At 43.6% G+C, this 15823-nt stretch overlaps 2 protein-coding genes across 4 annotated transcripts in view; one reads left to right on the top strand and one right to left on the bottom strand.

Annotated features, from left to right (window-relative positions):
* Window positions 1–4: 4 nt before the first annotated feature.
* On the top strand, window positions 5–8897 carry LOC309542525 (UPF0193 protein EVG1). 2 transcript variants are annotated; one of them, XM_082241369.1, is made up of 7 exons: window positions 5–155; window positions 2087–2200; window positions 3860–3922; window positions 4527–4712; window positions 5554–5685; window positions 7298–7398; window positions 7652–8897. In XM_082241369.1, the coding sequence occupies exons 1-7, from the start codon at window positions 131–133 to the stop codon at window positions 7772–7774; spliced, it is 744 nt and encodes a 247-aa protein (XP_082097495.1). In that variant the 5' UTR covers window positions 5–130; the 3' UTR covers window positions 7775–8897. The 2 variants fall into 2 exon arrangements, with proteins under 2 accessions (XP_082097495.1, XP_082097496.1); XM_082241370.1 differs by lacking the exon at window positions 5–155.
* MICALL1 (MICAL like 1) overlaps window positions 8885–15823 on the bottom strand; it is a 32096-nt gene continuing 25157 nt past the window's right edge. For both annotated transcript variants that reach the window (XM_082241355.1, XM_082241356.1), the window contains exons 13-16: window positions 15255–15328; window positions 12857–12971; window positions 12305–12351; window positions 8885–10721 (exon numbers count right to left, since the gene is read on the bottom strand). In XM_082241355.1, the coding sequence (XP_082097481.1) occupies window positions 10600–10721; window positions 12305–12351; window positions 12857–12971; window positions 15255–15328 (358 nt within the window). In that variant the 3' untranslated portion in view covers window positions 8885–10599. The remainder of the gene's footprint in view (window positions 10722–12304; window positions 12352–12856; window positions 12972–15254; window positions 15329–15823) is intronic.

Raw genomic sequence — 15823 nt, forward strand, 5'->3', positions numbered from 1 at the left:
TCACCGGAAGTGGACGCCGGAGGCGGTTGCTATGGCGACGGGAGCCGCCAGCTCGGGCAAGAGGAGGAGGAGGAGGAGGATGTGAGGGATTCGACTTACCCCTACAAATGAAGGGAACAATTAAGATCCTATGAGGGAACTTTTTTCTTTTAAAGGTAAAAGGGTGGAATTGGGGCGACCACGGTATATGCAAGGTGGATGGGGAGAAAAGAATATTGTCCCTGCGTTGTTTGCGAGGCAACAAGCTGCTCCGTGGCGTCACGTGCGATGCCAAAATGCCCCCTAGAACCAGTCAGTAATAAGAAATGCGCGCGGATTGTTGCAGCCACATGCACGAGGGGCTGTGTGTTCCCTCATGGAATTGCTGCTTCGTTTATATTTTACTGCTTATGAAACGTGTTTTTATCTTGTATTTTTATACCGTGAACTGCCCTGAGATCTACGGATGAAGGGCGGTATACAAATTTAATAAAATAAAATAATAAATATATCATTTTTGTCTTTAAATTGGTCTTGTGAGAAATTCTGGCTGAGTGCTTCCCCCTCTCCCCCCCCCCACGCCCCAAATCACGACAACTGTAGTTTAGCCATCATTGAGCTGCAGTTCCAGCACCATTAACAAACTACAGTTCCCAGTATTGGGAGGGTGGGGAGGCATGTCGGCTTTAAATATATGGTGTGTATACAGCCTCAGCATGAGAAACTCATATGTTGCAATAATACCTGAAATATTTGGTTTCCTAGAATCATAGAGCTGGAGAGACCAAAGAATCAGCTAGTTCAGCCCTCGCATCACATGACACATGGCCATCCTGCTTAAAAACCTCCAGTGAAAGAGAGTTCACCACCTTCTGAGGGAGTTCATTCCACTGTTGAACAGCTCTTACAGTCATAATGTTCTTCCTGATGTTTAGTTGGAATCAGCGTTTGAAACTCTCATGGCGCATTTTGCGACAGGGAATTTCATTAATGTGAACAGTTTCTGAGCTCTGGGCGCAGTACTTAATTTCAGATTAAAACTGCCACTGCTGGAAGGAAAAGGGGACCTTTTTTCTGCCTCCTCACTTCCAGCCACTTTCTGAAGACTGGAGAAAGGACCCTCATAGGAATATTGGGGGGGGTGGGCTTTGTTTTTTGCAGCCTTCAGATGAGGACTAAACCATGTAAAAAATGAGCATAAGATTTTAGCTGTGGTTCATTCATTTTCAGCTTTGTATTCTTATTAAAAAGTGTGTCTAGACACTCCATTGCGGTGCCCATAACCTAAGTTTAAGGTGCCATTTAGCTCCTAGCTTTCATATCTCAGTTTGTAACACTGGTCAGAATATCTGTTCTTATAACTTGAATCCATTGGCTTGAGTCCTACCCTCCAGAGCAGGAGAAAACAAGTTTTCTCAATCTTCTGTGTGACAGCCCTTTAGATCTTACTTGGTACTAAGTCCCACTGAAGTCTGAAGGGCTGATTTCTGAGTTTTTACGTGTTTTTATTCGTAAGAGAAGCATATAAGAAATTAATCAATATTTAAAATAGCATCTCAAACACAGTTCTAAAAAACCACAGAACTGTAACAGCATCAGCTGCTTTTTGTAATTTGCCTCCTGTCCACCCAAAGCAAAAGCCATTTGAAAGCCTCATGTCTTTCTAAAGTAAGCCAATGATTTGCAGCTTTTCAGGTCTGAGATTATTATTCAAGATGAGATCAAATGCTGTAAACAAATCTGCTACCAACTGAGGTTCCCATCCCCTTCAATGATGGAATACAAAGGGTTTTCAAGGTTAAAACCAGCACCATGAATATGGCCTGGAAGCACATTAGCAACCAGTAGCCAGTAAATATGCATAGGACTGGCCTGCATATAAGGCAATCAAATCCTGAATTCAGTTAAACCATTACCTGTAACTTCTCAAAGAATAATTTTCACTCCCCATCTTTTTTTCAGTAGTACCTGACAGCATGGTGAAAGGGTAAAATTTGTTGATGTTGACCAACGTTTATTTGTAAAACTATATTTGGTGATGGAATATGTCTTAGAGCTGTAGTGCTAACCAATGCAGAAAATGCATTTCCCTACCTTTCTTTTAAAGGTGCTGCAATGGCTGCCCGAGAAAGGACCACACCTGCTGTGGCAAAAGGCTCTGGATTCTGGCATGTTCCCATTGTAACCGAATATAGCCAGGAAACACAGAAACTGTTGAAAGGTAATTAAGGCTGTTAAGCAGATATTAGAACAAGACTGAGCTTTCGTAGACCTCGCCCAGCAACTCTGTACCCTGCTTCATGCACCAGATCATTTGGCCATGCTGCCCTGTATAATCTTCTGTGTGAATGCATTCCCACGCACATAGGTCCTTGAGCTTGTAGATCCACATTCACTATCACAGTCTGCAGTCCATCTAGCACTCATCGCCCCTTTTTTGCGGGCTGTCTACACCTCGGGCAACAGCAAGTGCAGATACAGCAAAGTCTCTGCAGTTACATGAACACTGAAAGGTGCTTTCTACCAGGTCAGATCATTGAGTCATCTCAATCAGTATTGTCTGCAAAGATTGTATGCCGGGTGAGAATCTGGGGCTCTCCAGATGTTACTGAACTCCCACCATTCCTGTTTATTGTCAATGCTAGTTGGGCCTGATGGGAATTGGAGCCCAACATCATCTAGAGGGCCACAGATGCCCCACCACTGCTCTATGCTGACTGGCAACTGCTCTGCAGGGTTTCAGGCAGGAGTCTTACCCAGACTGCTTGGACAAACAAGGGACTGACATCATGCATACTACCACCGTGCTACAGGTTTTCTTTGAGCCTATTATTATTATTATTATTATTATTATTAATACCCTGCCCATCTGACTGGGTTTCCCCAGCCACTCTGGGCGGCTTCCAACAAAGATTAAAAATACAATCCACATGGCATGAGTTTTATTGTATAAGTGCAAGAAAATGGACTTGCATTTCAGAGTTATCTAATTTGTGGGCTTCTCACACTTCTGATTTAGCCCTCTTTATCCAAGTCTACACTTAAGAGCACATGCCAAAGAATATATATTATGTCATAATACAAATAATTTTAAATGGTGTTGAAAGTGCAAATCGGGATTATAAAGTAAAGGCCTAGTTTCAGAACCAATTTCATAAATGATGACTACAGAAACAAACCTACATCAAGTCCCTTCTTTGCCTAGCATGTGCAAGGAAGGATTTCCACACCTGCCACGATGTAGTGGAAGCAGCTTTTGGCACACTACCATAAGCTGCCCAAGCTCCCAACGCATGGGGACAAGTGCATGTGTCCCATTTGCCATGATCTGCAGTTAGCTCCAAAGATTGGGTTTCTCTCACTGCTGCTATCCACTGAAGTTTTAATGGAAACAGATTCTAAACTGATCTGCAATTTTGTGTTAAAAAAAAAAAGCTTCTGTATAATGGCCTTTCTGAATAATACTTTTTAAAATAAAAGATCTAGTACAAACTCATAAAAGTGTCTCTTTTCTTTGGATTTCTGTGGTTCAGAAGGTATTTAAATATTTGCATTCTTTTTCAGAAATATGGGGAAAATCAATTATTCCATTTGGGGGTCTCTTGAAAAGTTCAAATAGTCATCACCATTTCACCCAAGAATTCCACTTATTGAGATCAGTGGGAGCTGATGGCGAATCACACATTTGAAGATTTAAGTAGTTATTTTGCTGTATATACTTTAACCCCCCAAAAAAAACCCCCACACACGTTACCTAAGATCTTTTAAGAATCTGTAGGACAATTGCTCTTCCTGTTTATGTTAAAACTAATCCTGTGAAGGTGATGATGTCCTAGGAATTTTCAGGCCATGATATTTACAGATAGCTTCTGTTTTTCAGTGATGATGCAAGAATCCAAACTTACCAACTTCCAGCAACGTCATCTCACAAACTGCATAAAGCGTGAGTTATGTCTAATTTCAGCCTTGCCGTTACACTTAGCATTGCTGCTGAGTTGTTGGTTGTTACTAGTCCAAATACGGTTTAGTCACATTCATGTTATCCATTTACAAACAAACAAATCATCCCTTTGGAAAGGAAATTAGCATTGACTCAAGCAGTAATACAGAACGTAAGTGGAAATGAGTCATGGATGATTCCCTAACAGATACTAGTTCTATCCAGCTGTCTCTGTAGAGACATAATAAAGGCTGTTTTATTGTTCTGGTCACTGCATATACTGTAAAACTAGATTTGTAAAACTAGATTTGGGTAGTTTTTATTAAAAGCGGAGAATCAAAAGATTCTGAATGTTAAATGTCATCTACCATGCTGCACCATGCATTTGCAGCCAAACCAATTGCCAGAGCCGCTGCTGAGAGGTGGTGAGTAGAGCACTGTGCATCTGCTTGGCTGTGTTAGGCCTTTGGTTCAAATCTGAGCTCTTGAAATGCTTGGTTTTTACCAGGTATACCTTTGAAGCCTCAGGATTACATTCACTTGCTTCTGTCAGTAAGTCACAAGATCTACTTCCTTGATCTTCTGCTCTTGGTCTTTCCTTCCTTAGGAGGTGACTCCCTTCCTGATAAATGCAGCCCAACATCCAGCAAGGAACCAGAGCTTTCCAAGCCTGTCTCACCACCAAAGGCTTTTTTGTCCATCAGTCCATATGGAAGACCTCGTCTCCGGCCTGCTGAGATGTGCCGGGCAGGCGATGCATACATCCGGGAGAAATTCAGGCCCCAGGCCACCCGTAAGGAAGCAAATGATAACATTCCCAGGGGACTAATTTTGAAATGGGAGTTAAGTAACCCTGACAACATTTTGCATTTATGTAGCACTTCAGAATGTAAAATGGATTTAGCGCTCTTCACAACAGCCCTGTCAGGTCAGCATTAACAGTCCTTCCATGTGCAATGGGTGGGTGTGTTTGTGCTAAAGCGGATGGATAAGGGACTTGCCTAGGGCCACCAATAAGTTGATGGTTGAGGGCAGGATTTGAACTGGGAAATTCCTGGCTTCCAGCTCCTAGCCACTGCAGTGCAGTAGCTCACAAGTTTTCTTTGCAGTAACGTTTATGAAAGTTCCTGTTTGTGAAAGCTCAGCAGAATTTTTAGACCACACACTGAAATTTTCCAGGTGTTAAACCAGTTTTCACACCTCTCCTCTGAAAAGCTTAATAGAATCTAGTTTCCATTACTAAGGCTACAAGCCTTATGCATGTTTACCTGGGAGCAAGCCCTGTTGAACATAGTGGGACTTACTGCCAAGTAAATATGAATAGGATTGTGTTGCAACCTCTGCCCTCCTCTTACCAGTTTTGGTGCCTGCCATACCTTGCTGTGTTCAGGTTGTTTCACATTACCATTGCTGATTGATTTGTGTCAGAAATCCTACCCAAAATATTTGTCATTTTCATGATGCATGGCCTCTGCAGCCTACAGTCTGTGGTGCCTGATTTTGATAAGTCTCCTATGCAGACACCTTTGTAGGAGCTCTGAATATCTAGCACAGAAACTGCCTGAAGAGCTTGCAATAGAAGAAAGCACTTCTCCCACATGTTGTACATCATCTGCTTGCTTTGGCATTTGTAGGAGACCTGGAGAAGGAGAAGGAAAGACTCCAAAACATTTTTGCAACAGGAAAGGACAAAGTTGAAAAAAAGCCGAAGAAAGAGCCAGTCAAGGTAGAAGAGAAGGTCCCAGAACCAGACCGGTTTGAAGAATGTATGTACAATGTATTGCCTTGGTTGAAAGCAGTGATCTGATGCTCTATGTATGGTAGGGAGGCTGCTCTCCCATTCTGAAGCATAGGAACTGGTCAGAGGAAAGTAAGGGTTGTGTTATTGGGTTCAGGGAGAGCCCTAAGTAAAGAAATCTCCCTTATTGTGTCTTGTCAAAGAAGGTTACCTCACTAAGTAGGAACTATAGAGTGCAGGACAAATTCCACCCTATAAACATGGTCAGTGGTGCCCTCTGTTCCCCGTGATGGCACTACAGCAGTCTGATACAAGATTAATACATATTTAAGATGGGTATAATGAGTTACAAGGGCTAGTTTCATGTCTGAGCACATACAGTGCAGACCTGACTCAGTAAAGCTGTCGAAATATACAAGCAGACTAGGCAGGCAGCCTAGTTTTCCTAGTTAAATGAACTCCTGCCACAATAGAAACAGCACATGTATTGTGGGCTTGTGTCCTCTGTGTAAAGTGAATTCACTCTGCAGACCCCCATTAGTTTAGAAGCCCCAGAGGTGCATCCCATGTGCATGGGAACACCTACACAGTGCCAGTGACAGCTGTGGCATCAAAAACCTTGAGATGAGCTCATTCTGAAAAGCATCTGCCAATGGTGCGGGGGAATATTCTCATATTTGATTTGGAAAACATGCTGAGTAGGTGATATACATACATGCAAGTTGGGAAAGCTATGTGTATTTTCCTCTGCATTCAAATATGTTGATTGGTGGTGATCAGGCAAAAGTCATTCATAAACAGGGCTGTACACTGCTCTGATGATTGGTGAGAGGATGGTATAAAATTAAATACTTTTATAAATAAAATAAAAAGGAAACAAAATGTTATTTTAAATTTTTAGGACAGTATTTTTACAATATTTGTAATTGTTTACTATTTTTTTAAGTAATTGTTTTATACCATTTTTTAATAGAATTGTATTTTTAATGTATATTAAGGCACCCCAGTGTGGTGTATCAAAACTAGAAGGGCAGAATATAAATGCTCCGATGAAAGATTCCTGCTGGATCAGCGTAAGGGCCATCCAATCTAACATTCTGGCAAGCAACTGCTGGCCTGTACTTGTTGCCCTCCAACCACAGCAAATAGAATTTATATGCTCAGCTCCTCTGAATTTGGAGTTCCTATTTAGTTATTATAGCTCAGCCTTCACCAAGTGAGTAGTCCAAAACATCTGGAGGGCACCACACCCACCTTCCCTGGCCCTTGAGCCATGCTGCCTGGGGTTGATGTATATTGGACGCCAGCAAGTTGATATCCATAAATTTGCTCAGTCTCATTTTAAAGTTACTGAAGGCGCTGACCGCCACTTTTCTATTGCAAGCAAATTTGACAAATTAATTAGGCACTTCCTTTTCATACATGTAAATAAACCAATTCAGTCATCAAGCTTTCTTTCCAAGAGAGTAATGGTCCTTTCCAAGTTTAAAGAGCATACTAAAAATGAATACAATATGCGTAGTAATTAGGAAATTGGATGAGTCAGAGTTCCGGGAGTACTTATGTGTTCCTGCCTTCAGGCTCCCTCATTCCATTGTTTCATTTTCTCTCCCCCTCCCCCCCCCAAATAAAATGCTCAGTGGTTAATGAAGTTCAAGATCGAAAGAGGTTTCTGGAAGAAATGGAGGCCCTAGGACAAGGCAAATTGTACCGAGGGATCATCCTCACTGAAATATCACAGGTATGTGTGGCCTCTTTTGGTTTGGACATTCTGTCATGTATAGTACTGAGCATTACTGTTCTAGTCTGATAACTGGCCATAATGTATTTTGAGAAGGTGGGGAAAGAGATTGACCGACAGGTATATGAAAGACATGAAGATCCTTTAAAAAATGCTACAGGGGTGGGAGTAAATCTCTGATACTCGTTGCATGTGATTTTGTGATGCAAGTGTCTGGAATTCTCACTGCCTCCCCTTCCCCTGCTTTTTGCAGAAGGTTCGAGAGATGGAGATCATCGACAAACAGAGGAGTGCAGAACTGAAAGAGGCGATGGCTAAATCCTTCAATATAGGCAACAAACCTGACCCTGAATGCACAAGTCAAGAAGACCAGTAGTCATTTTTCACTTTTCATTTTCGACATGATTATTGCACAAGGGTGCCAGAACTAGGCTTTCCACGAGACAGTTTCAGAAATGCCTCTTAGTCCTTAAGTGGCAAATTGAAGAGTTTCAGTGCCCCCAGGGCTTTGTTTTTGCAAGAACTCCAAATATTCTATTTTCATAGTCTTTAACAGCAAGAGGCCTTTTCAAGGGTGTGGTTTAAAAGTTGCCATAGGATTAATGCCTGGCTACAATAAAGGGCATGAATGGGCATTTCCTCTTTAAACAGACCAGCAAGGAGTAGAACTTCCACACACCTATCTAGTCTCAATGTGAAGCAAAGCAGTATGCAGTTTTCTAGAAGGTTGTGCTTCTGCTTGTTAAAATCACAACAGCCTATTCTAGGAAGTGTTTGGGTCAAAAGCTTCTGTCTAAGCTCATATCCTTTACTTTTCACACGTTTTCCGGTGAAAGCTGAAAGTTAATGCTGCCGTCTCTTACAATCTTGTATACAATTATACCTGACAAATAATGGTGCCTGCTGCTTCAGAGCTAGTAAGAACACTGAGAGAACTTGTTTTTAATTTTATGGCGACCTCAGTGAGATTGGGAGCATGTAGGAACATGTCAGGACCAACCTAGATATAACAGAGGACACCCATGTGTGTTTAGTCGCAGGCCTACCCCATTCATGACTAAAGCTGGGGCCAAGGAGGGCTGATATCTTATTTGCTTTAACTCACTGTGCTCGGTCACTTGAAACATTTTCTGCCTGTTTAGCTCATGGTTGGTATTGGAACCAGGGCAAATGCCTGAAGTGACAAGAGTGGAAAGAGGTAAATTTGGGAGGGAGGAGGCAACCAGCTCCCCTTACCTTTTATTGTAAAAAGAACACCCACTCCAGTTTAGTTGTGGGGCAGAAGTGTGAAAACAGAAAACAGCTGCCCCCTCAAGGCTAGTTTACCCCTCATATACTCTTCTCAGATTATTTTTTTAAAAAACAAGACTGTATGAAATATATACCTGAGACTTCTCTATTTTATATGCCCTGGGACTACCTTTATAAGAGAGGGTCTGTTTTGTTTCTACTGTGATTCAAAACGGAGAAATAAACACCAACACTGTTGCTAAATACAATAGTTTTATTTCATTTGTTTGTTCCCTGCATGTAAGTGGAGATTGTGGTTAATACAGTGTAATTCTGTCCATCAGGGCTAGGGGAATTTGTGATGGGAGCGTCTCTGGTGGGATTTTGTAACAGTTTCGTTTTAGAGGGGAATGTTGTGCTCTGGGATCAAACCCCAGGGTGGCCTTTCTGTGGAGAGCAGGATTCAGCAGGAGGTTGTCATCCACTTGTGGGGACTGATAACAAGGCCCCGAACCAGCGCTGGCAACACTGATGAACTCAGATCCCCTTCTGGGACAGCGTAGGCTGAGTGTCATAGCCAGGGACTGGCCAAACATTCCATCATATTTGGATAAGGCAGCACAGCAATTTGCTCTGGGCTGGTAGTCTACTCTGCTAACAAGAACCCAAGACTAACAGCTGACTAACCAACACCTACAATACTATCAGTGTTTAACTCAGACCAAACAAACATCTCAATAAATAGCTCCTCCACTCGGAGAAGGCAGAAAGGAAGGTGGGAAGGTCCCTTCCCTCCCAGCACACACGCAAACACACACACACGCAAACAAATAAAAACAAAGCTGGAAGGGAGAGGTGGAAATTCAAGCTAAGGAAGCAGTATAGAAAGGAGCCCTCTTGCACTCTTAGGAAAGTATATACATGTCAAGCCAAGGGGGGAGCAGCTGGAATCCCTCCCAAATGGGCTAAGGGTGGCACTGGTGAGCAAGGCAAAAAGGGAACCTTGTTGGCATTGAGTACAGCATGAGATCTTACACCCTCACAGTAGAGGGGAACGCTGGACCTTTTCCCAGCCCACTGTGTCCCTTTGAAGAGCACCATGGATGAAATTTAGCAGCAGCAACCAAGAGGGTGAAAAGGCCCAGTGAGTGTCCGATTCAGACCTTACCAAGTACATGAAAATCCAACCCCCTTAAGCTTTCCTCCCTGCATTGCTAAAAACGGTTTCCAAGAGATTCGGCATTCACAGCACATTGGCAGCAGGAGAGAAATAGGCCACTGGTTAGGCTCTTGGCTGTTTCTATCCGCTCTTATGGCATGGAAGCGTTTCCCGTGATACTCAGTTTTAACAGTTTTAAGCCAAAACAAAAAAATTAACCATGCTCCAAAAGCCCAAAACCTTTCCAAATGACCCAAGTGGGATTTCTGACTAGCAGGCTAATGAGAAAAGGGATTTGGAGCAGGGGAGAGGAGTCCCCGTCCCTGGACTACTATGGAAAGTCTCCTCCTCCCCGAAGGAGAGGGGTACGAGGCACATGTGACTATCACAGTTGAGAGACGGGAGGGGGACAATTAGTGCAAGTTTCCCACAGACACCCAAATTCTGCACTGCTCAGAACCAGTAAGAAGAAGTACACATGTACAGCCGAGGAAGCCTAAAGCTATTTCACTTTCCCACCCCTACCCAGAAGCCGAAGAGACAAGTAGCTTCCTCCTCCAGTCTGTCCCTCCAACAATTTCAGTGCTGACTAGGCTTGCCCCACCTCTCTCCCCTTTTACTAGGCAAAGGAGCTTCTGTTGATGGAAGCTGACGGAACTTCTCCAAGGGAAGCCAGCTTTGGTGTATGGCGAGGCACAGCATTGGTGGTGGCGGGAGGGCAGGGAAGGGGCAGGAGGCAGAAGCCCCATTTGCCAGGTGGCCGGCCAAACAGGACCGGTTTTGTCCCTCCCCGCTTCTGGCTGCCTCCTGCTTTAGCTTTTCTCCTTGGGCGACTTGCTCTTTGACTCATGTTTGTTCCCAAGCAGTTTCAACACTTTCATGGGCTTGAATTTCCCTCTCTTCTTGCTCTCGGCTTCGGTCTCCTTATGAAATTCTGGAGAAAGGAGGGAGGGGGAGAGAGAAAGTACAGTGATCACTTTCTGTGGAATGCACCTGGGGTTGGGCAAGAGAGGAAGGTAAGAAACTGTTTTCAGCTGAGTCAGACAGGAGCTCAGCAACTGGCAGCAGCTCTCCAGGGTTTCAGACAGGAGATGCCAACACTATTTGGAGACGCCAGGGACTGAACATGGGCTAAAGCCCTCCCATATATACCAGGATCTCCATGCAACAAGTATACACAAAGCATACCCTGGCAAATGCTTGTAACATCATGGATGCTACAGTTCTATACTAAAATTAGATTCAGTAACCAGAAAATCCAAATGCCTCAAGGGATTACATTAGCTAAATTAGCATAAATCTGTTTATTTGCATGCTTCAGACAACAGGCCATTTGTCAAGTCAGGACAAGCATTGTTTACAGAATCTGGAATTATTATTCTGCAAGGGATTGAGAAAGGAAGATCATCACCTGTGGAAAAATGCAAAAAGGGAGGAATAGCAGCCACTAAATAGATTTGTGACCCTTGCTGTTTGCCAAAACAAATATGCACCTAAAGGGTGTGTTAGATGACTGTATTAGATACAGTCTCAAGCTGGAATTATGCCTGGGTGTTCAGGGTTGATCCCAAAGCTACGTATATCCTGCCATTCTGCAGGAGTCCAGAAAAAACCCATAATGTTTTCTTAGTCACTGAATTTAGTTTCCTGATTAAAAGAAAAAAGAAACCAGGAGGACAGAAAAAGGTTTCTAGCCTTTTTGGATGTGAAGAAAATGCTTGAAAATGCAGAGTTAAAATCTCAGAAGCCATAAAGGAGACTGAATCTCCTATGTTTGGGGGCAGGGCTTTCAGTGCCTTGCATAGTTTCTTGCCCTGCCCTGTGGCTAGCAAAACCAGACTAAATTAGCAAATTAGCAAAAACAAGCATGCATCCATGAAAGAATTTCCATGGCTTTCATTCTTCCTCTAAAATAGTTGCTTCAGAAGGGAAGGGAAAGCTTAGACTCCCTTTGCCCCCCAGGCAACTATTAAGAGGGAAGGATTCAGATTTAGGTGCAATGTCTCAGAGCTTCCTCCTTCTGTATTGCAACTGCTTTCGAGATGAAGAACAAGACCTGGGCTATAAGGATTATGTGCTGCCCTGTGCCGGGAGCGATATTCCTCAACAACCGAGGGAACGTGCATGCACCACCCATGGCCAAAGGCAGTTTGGCGAGAAAGCTGAGGAGCATTTGACATCCTTTCCATCCCAAATTTCCCCGAACTCAGCTTCCTGCCCCTACTGCATCTGCAAGCAGAAGGCTACTTTCCTGAGTGATCAGCAGGATTACAAAAAATAAGAAAAATTATGCAAATTTGCTTAATTTTGCATTTAAGTCATACAATTCAGCTTTCATTGGAGCAGAATTCAAATTGCTTGGGTGCATACTTTTAGTGTGTTCAGTATGGAAAGGACACATAAGCACACTGTGTCCTGGTTAACAGTCGTTTTAAATATCTAAATGAAAGGTGAATTAGAAATATTTTAATAAAGAATATTCAGGAACCAATGCCTTAACTCCTGGACCTCTCTTACCTTTCTTTTTAATCATGGCTTCCAGCATTTTGTCCTCTTCTTCTTCCCTGGTAAAACAAGGGGAAGGAATAGTAAGATTCGGCCTTTGCCAGAACAGTTGAAGTGAAGCTTCTAAAAAGATGTCATTATGCCATAGAACACAAGAAGCTGCTCTTCTCCCGAATCTGCCCAGCCAATAGTTTCTATGCTGGGGGATAGGACCCTATGACCCTCCCCTAGAAGCTGCTGGGCTCCAACTCCCATCAGTCCCAGCCATCATGGCCAATGGTCAGGGATGATGGGAGCTGTAGTCCAGAAACAACTGACAGGCCACAGGTTCACCATCCTTGGCCCAAGTAGGAAAGCCATTTTTTCAGATCCCAAATGCACCACATCTTTGGGCAAGCTCCTAGCACCAGCTCCCTTGGACAAAGCTCTTGTGTCTTGTCTGGGGAAGATGTTCACTATAAGAACGGCATTTGGGGCCATGCAATTACAGCCAGCTTTACAGTCACCCCAGCCCTGTTATTTAGAAGTAGGCAGGCCATTTCCAACCACTCCCCCTTCTGCTACCTTTGCCGGTCCTCGTCCAAGCAATTGACAATGGCGTTCCGCTGCTCAATAATGGTCACCAGTTCTTGCATCAGCACCTTCTCCCTCACACGGTCCTCATCTGTCCAGTCTTTCTCTGTCCGCCAAGAAAGAGAGAGGTGAGTAGGCGGTTATTTATTTACTAGGTGTTTGTACTTATAAGCCCACCTTCCTTGAAACCGTCCCGCAGCGGATGACAAAAAAGTGTGACAATTAAACAAATACAGTTTACGTTAAAATCATAAAATGAAAGCACAAGAACACCCAACAGCAAAACATCAGCACAGAATAGCAGCGAAGAGCAATGCAGGAGTTATGTGATGGAACTTCCTAGGGTTAGATGGTCACACTTCTGCTCTGCGAAGGATTACTTGACAAGTGTGCGCTTGAACCCAGCGTGCTCCTCCTCTTAACATGAACGGTGCTGGAAATATCACAAAGTCTGAGCGTGTTCTGGCTTTCTAGCCTAGCACATGCCACCCAAAGGATAAAAGGTGGCCCTTATGAAGGTGCACAACCCGTGGGATTGTGTGGGACAGAGTGTGTCAATTCCAGATAAAATGGGTGAGAAAATCTGTGTCCTTCAGAAGTTGCTGGACTACAACCCACACTGTCCATGACGGGGTGTTGGCTAGGACAGAGAGGAGTTGTAGCTCAGCAACCTCTGGAGGGACCCAGGTTAGCTACTCCTGAGTCGAAGGGGTCTCAGGTAGTAGAGTTAAGGAAAACCTCTGTCTGGGTCCCCAGAGAGCCACTGCCCTTCAGAGTACACAGAACTAGACTGGGCAAAGCAATGTGTAAGGCAGTGACTCAGAACAAGACTGCTCCATGTTCCTTTCTTGCCTGTGAGACTGAACATCTTCCAAGTTCTCCTCACAAAGGGTCAATTGTGGCTCAAGAAACACTGGTTTTGCTCACTATGTTCTTCCCCATACCTCTCTACAGATCATCCGTGCCTTGAGCCTGTTTCGAGAGCTTCCCTCTTGTTGGACTTTCATGAACTAACTAGGGCAGGAAATGCCATCGACTGAAGGCTGGCAGTAGGGAAAGAGCCTCTCGTTTTATTGAACAGTGCTCTCTGCTGGCAGTCAACGTGCGTTGAGATAATATTCTGCTCTGGGTAGTATTCCGCCTACATATAGGTTCATGTCGAAATTCTGAAATCCTTCAATCTCAGCAAGCCTTAGAATAGCTCTGTAAGGTAGGCCGCTATTATTCTGTTCATGCTGCAGATGAGATTGAGGCTGGGAATCTATGGCTTGCCAAACGCTACCTAATGCGCCCATGGCAGAGAGAATGTTCAAACTAGGGAGTTCTCCTCTTAGCTGACACAGTAACAGCGGCTGTCTAAACTAGCAACACTCAGGCCATAGTGGAAGAACAGCTGCTGGGCCCCAGGTTTCCTAGCCTGCCATTCCATCAGCCTGAAGCATACAGAAGAAAGGACTGCTCCATCAGCTCCACTGAGAAGCCGTCTCCAGCAGGCTTTTCTTCTCCTTCAAATGCCATCTTGTCATTGTGTCATACTACAGCAGAGCAAAGGGAAGGGAAGCAGGACCACTTTACTGGCTCTGATGCAAAATCAGCAACTTTCGGCTGTTCCTCTCCTTGGGCAGTTTCCCTTCCAGCTAGTCAAAAGAACTCCATATCTAAGAACTAGTTTCTGAGTTTCATTTCTTTCCTCCTCCTGCCCAATCCTTTTTCCTTTTGTGTTGTGTCTTTCAAATTTTAAACCTAGGGACAGGGGTGTTTGTGGAATGCCCTCCCTAGTGAGGTGTGTCTGTCTCCTTCATTACTGACTTTCAGGAGAACTCTAAAAACATTCCTGTTTCTCCAGGCATTTGATGGCTGAAAGACACTGCTCTTGGCAACCCTGAGGTCACCGACTGAAATAATGTATTTAGCTGGTTTTTAGAATGCGTTTAACATGCTTGTAACTGTTTTTGACTGTTTTTAGTTGTGATATGTCATGGCCGTTTCTGCAGTCCTAGACTTTTCGGCAGGAAAGGTAGGATATAAATTGGATGAATGATTTATTGATTGCTATTCAGTCTTTTTTTGGCTGAAGAGTAGGGTAAATAAACAAACAAACGGACATACACAATTTTAAGGATACTGAAGGAACTGTAAGCACCTTATGAAGAAACATACTTAGGCTAACGTTCAAAGTGAGCAGCCTGGAGCACTGGCCATCCCAGCAAAGTCTGAGCACACCAGGGGAACAAGAAACAGCTCACATTGCCTGGCATGGTCTCATCACGTAGGTCCTGTAACACTGTTCCTTTCAAATGCATCCAAAATCATTTTCAAGTCATTCTCAAATGCTACGGCAAAGATCACTTTTTTAAAAACTGCTCGTATCACACCCTGAGAGACGTACCAGGTTTGTTGAGGAGGCATCGCAGCTCATACTCCACGTCAGCCTGACGCTGCTCCAAGTTCTGCTGCTTAAAGCTAAAAGGAAGGAAAAGAGGAGAGTTACATGCCAGCACAAAGATGTGGGAGCAGCGGGATGGGAATCTTCAGCAAGGCAAATTTTTTATTTTTAACAATATCTGCATACACCGCTTAACTGGAAGTAAAACTTCTAAGTGGTTTTCAAAAGGCATAAAATATACATTAGAATTATTGATAAAAGTTAAAGTTAGTTTTAAAAAACAAAATATATAAATAAAATCAGCTAGGCTAAAATGGCAGATTAAAATGTCTGTCAGTTTTTACATGTTTGGGTAAAGTTTCTGGCAGGTGCTGAAAAGAGTACAGTAAAGGCACCTGCCTGGTGTCAATAGGCAGTGAGTTCCAGAGTTTTGGTGGTGCCCCCCTGCAGAACAAGTGCAGAACTAATATTATGTGGCATCTGTAATAGTGCCAGTTAACTAGCTCATCCTCCTTGCCATTATGGCATTCCCTACCACAGCCAATTCAGCAAAGTCCAGATTCTTTCAGAAG

The sequence above is a fragment of the Podarcis vaucheri genome, assembly GCF_965113315.1.
Source record: "Podarcis vaucheri genome assembly, chromosome: 10".
NCBI lineage: Eukaryota > Metazoa > Chordata > Lepidosauria > Squamata > Lacertidae > Podarcis > Podarcis vaucheri.

Bases quoted from the DNA above. Each gene is read 5' to 3' on its own strand.
- LOC309542525 (XM_082241369.1), top strand. From the start codon at position 131: ATGAGGGAACTTTTTTCTTTTAAAG. The intron at 3,923-4,526 runs GTGAGTTATGTC...TTCCTTCCTTAG, and splicing joins TCTCACAAACTGCATAAAGC to GAGGTGACTCCCTTCCTGAT. The intron at 4,713-5,553 runs GTAAGGAAGCAA...TGGCATTTGTAG, and splicing joins ATTCAGGCCCCAGGCCACCC to GAGACCTGGAGAAGGAGAAG.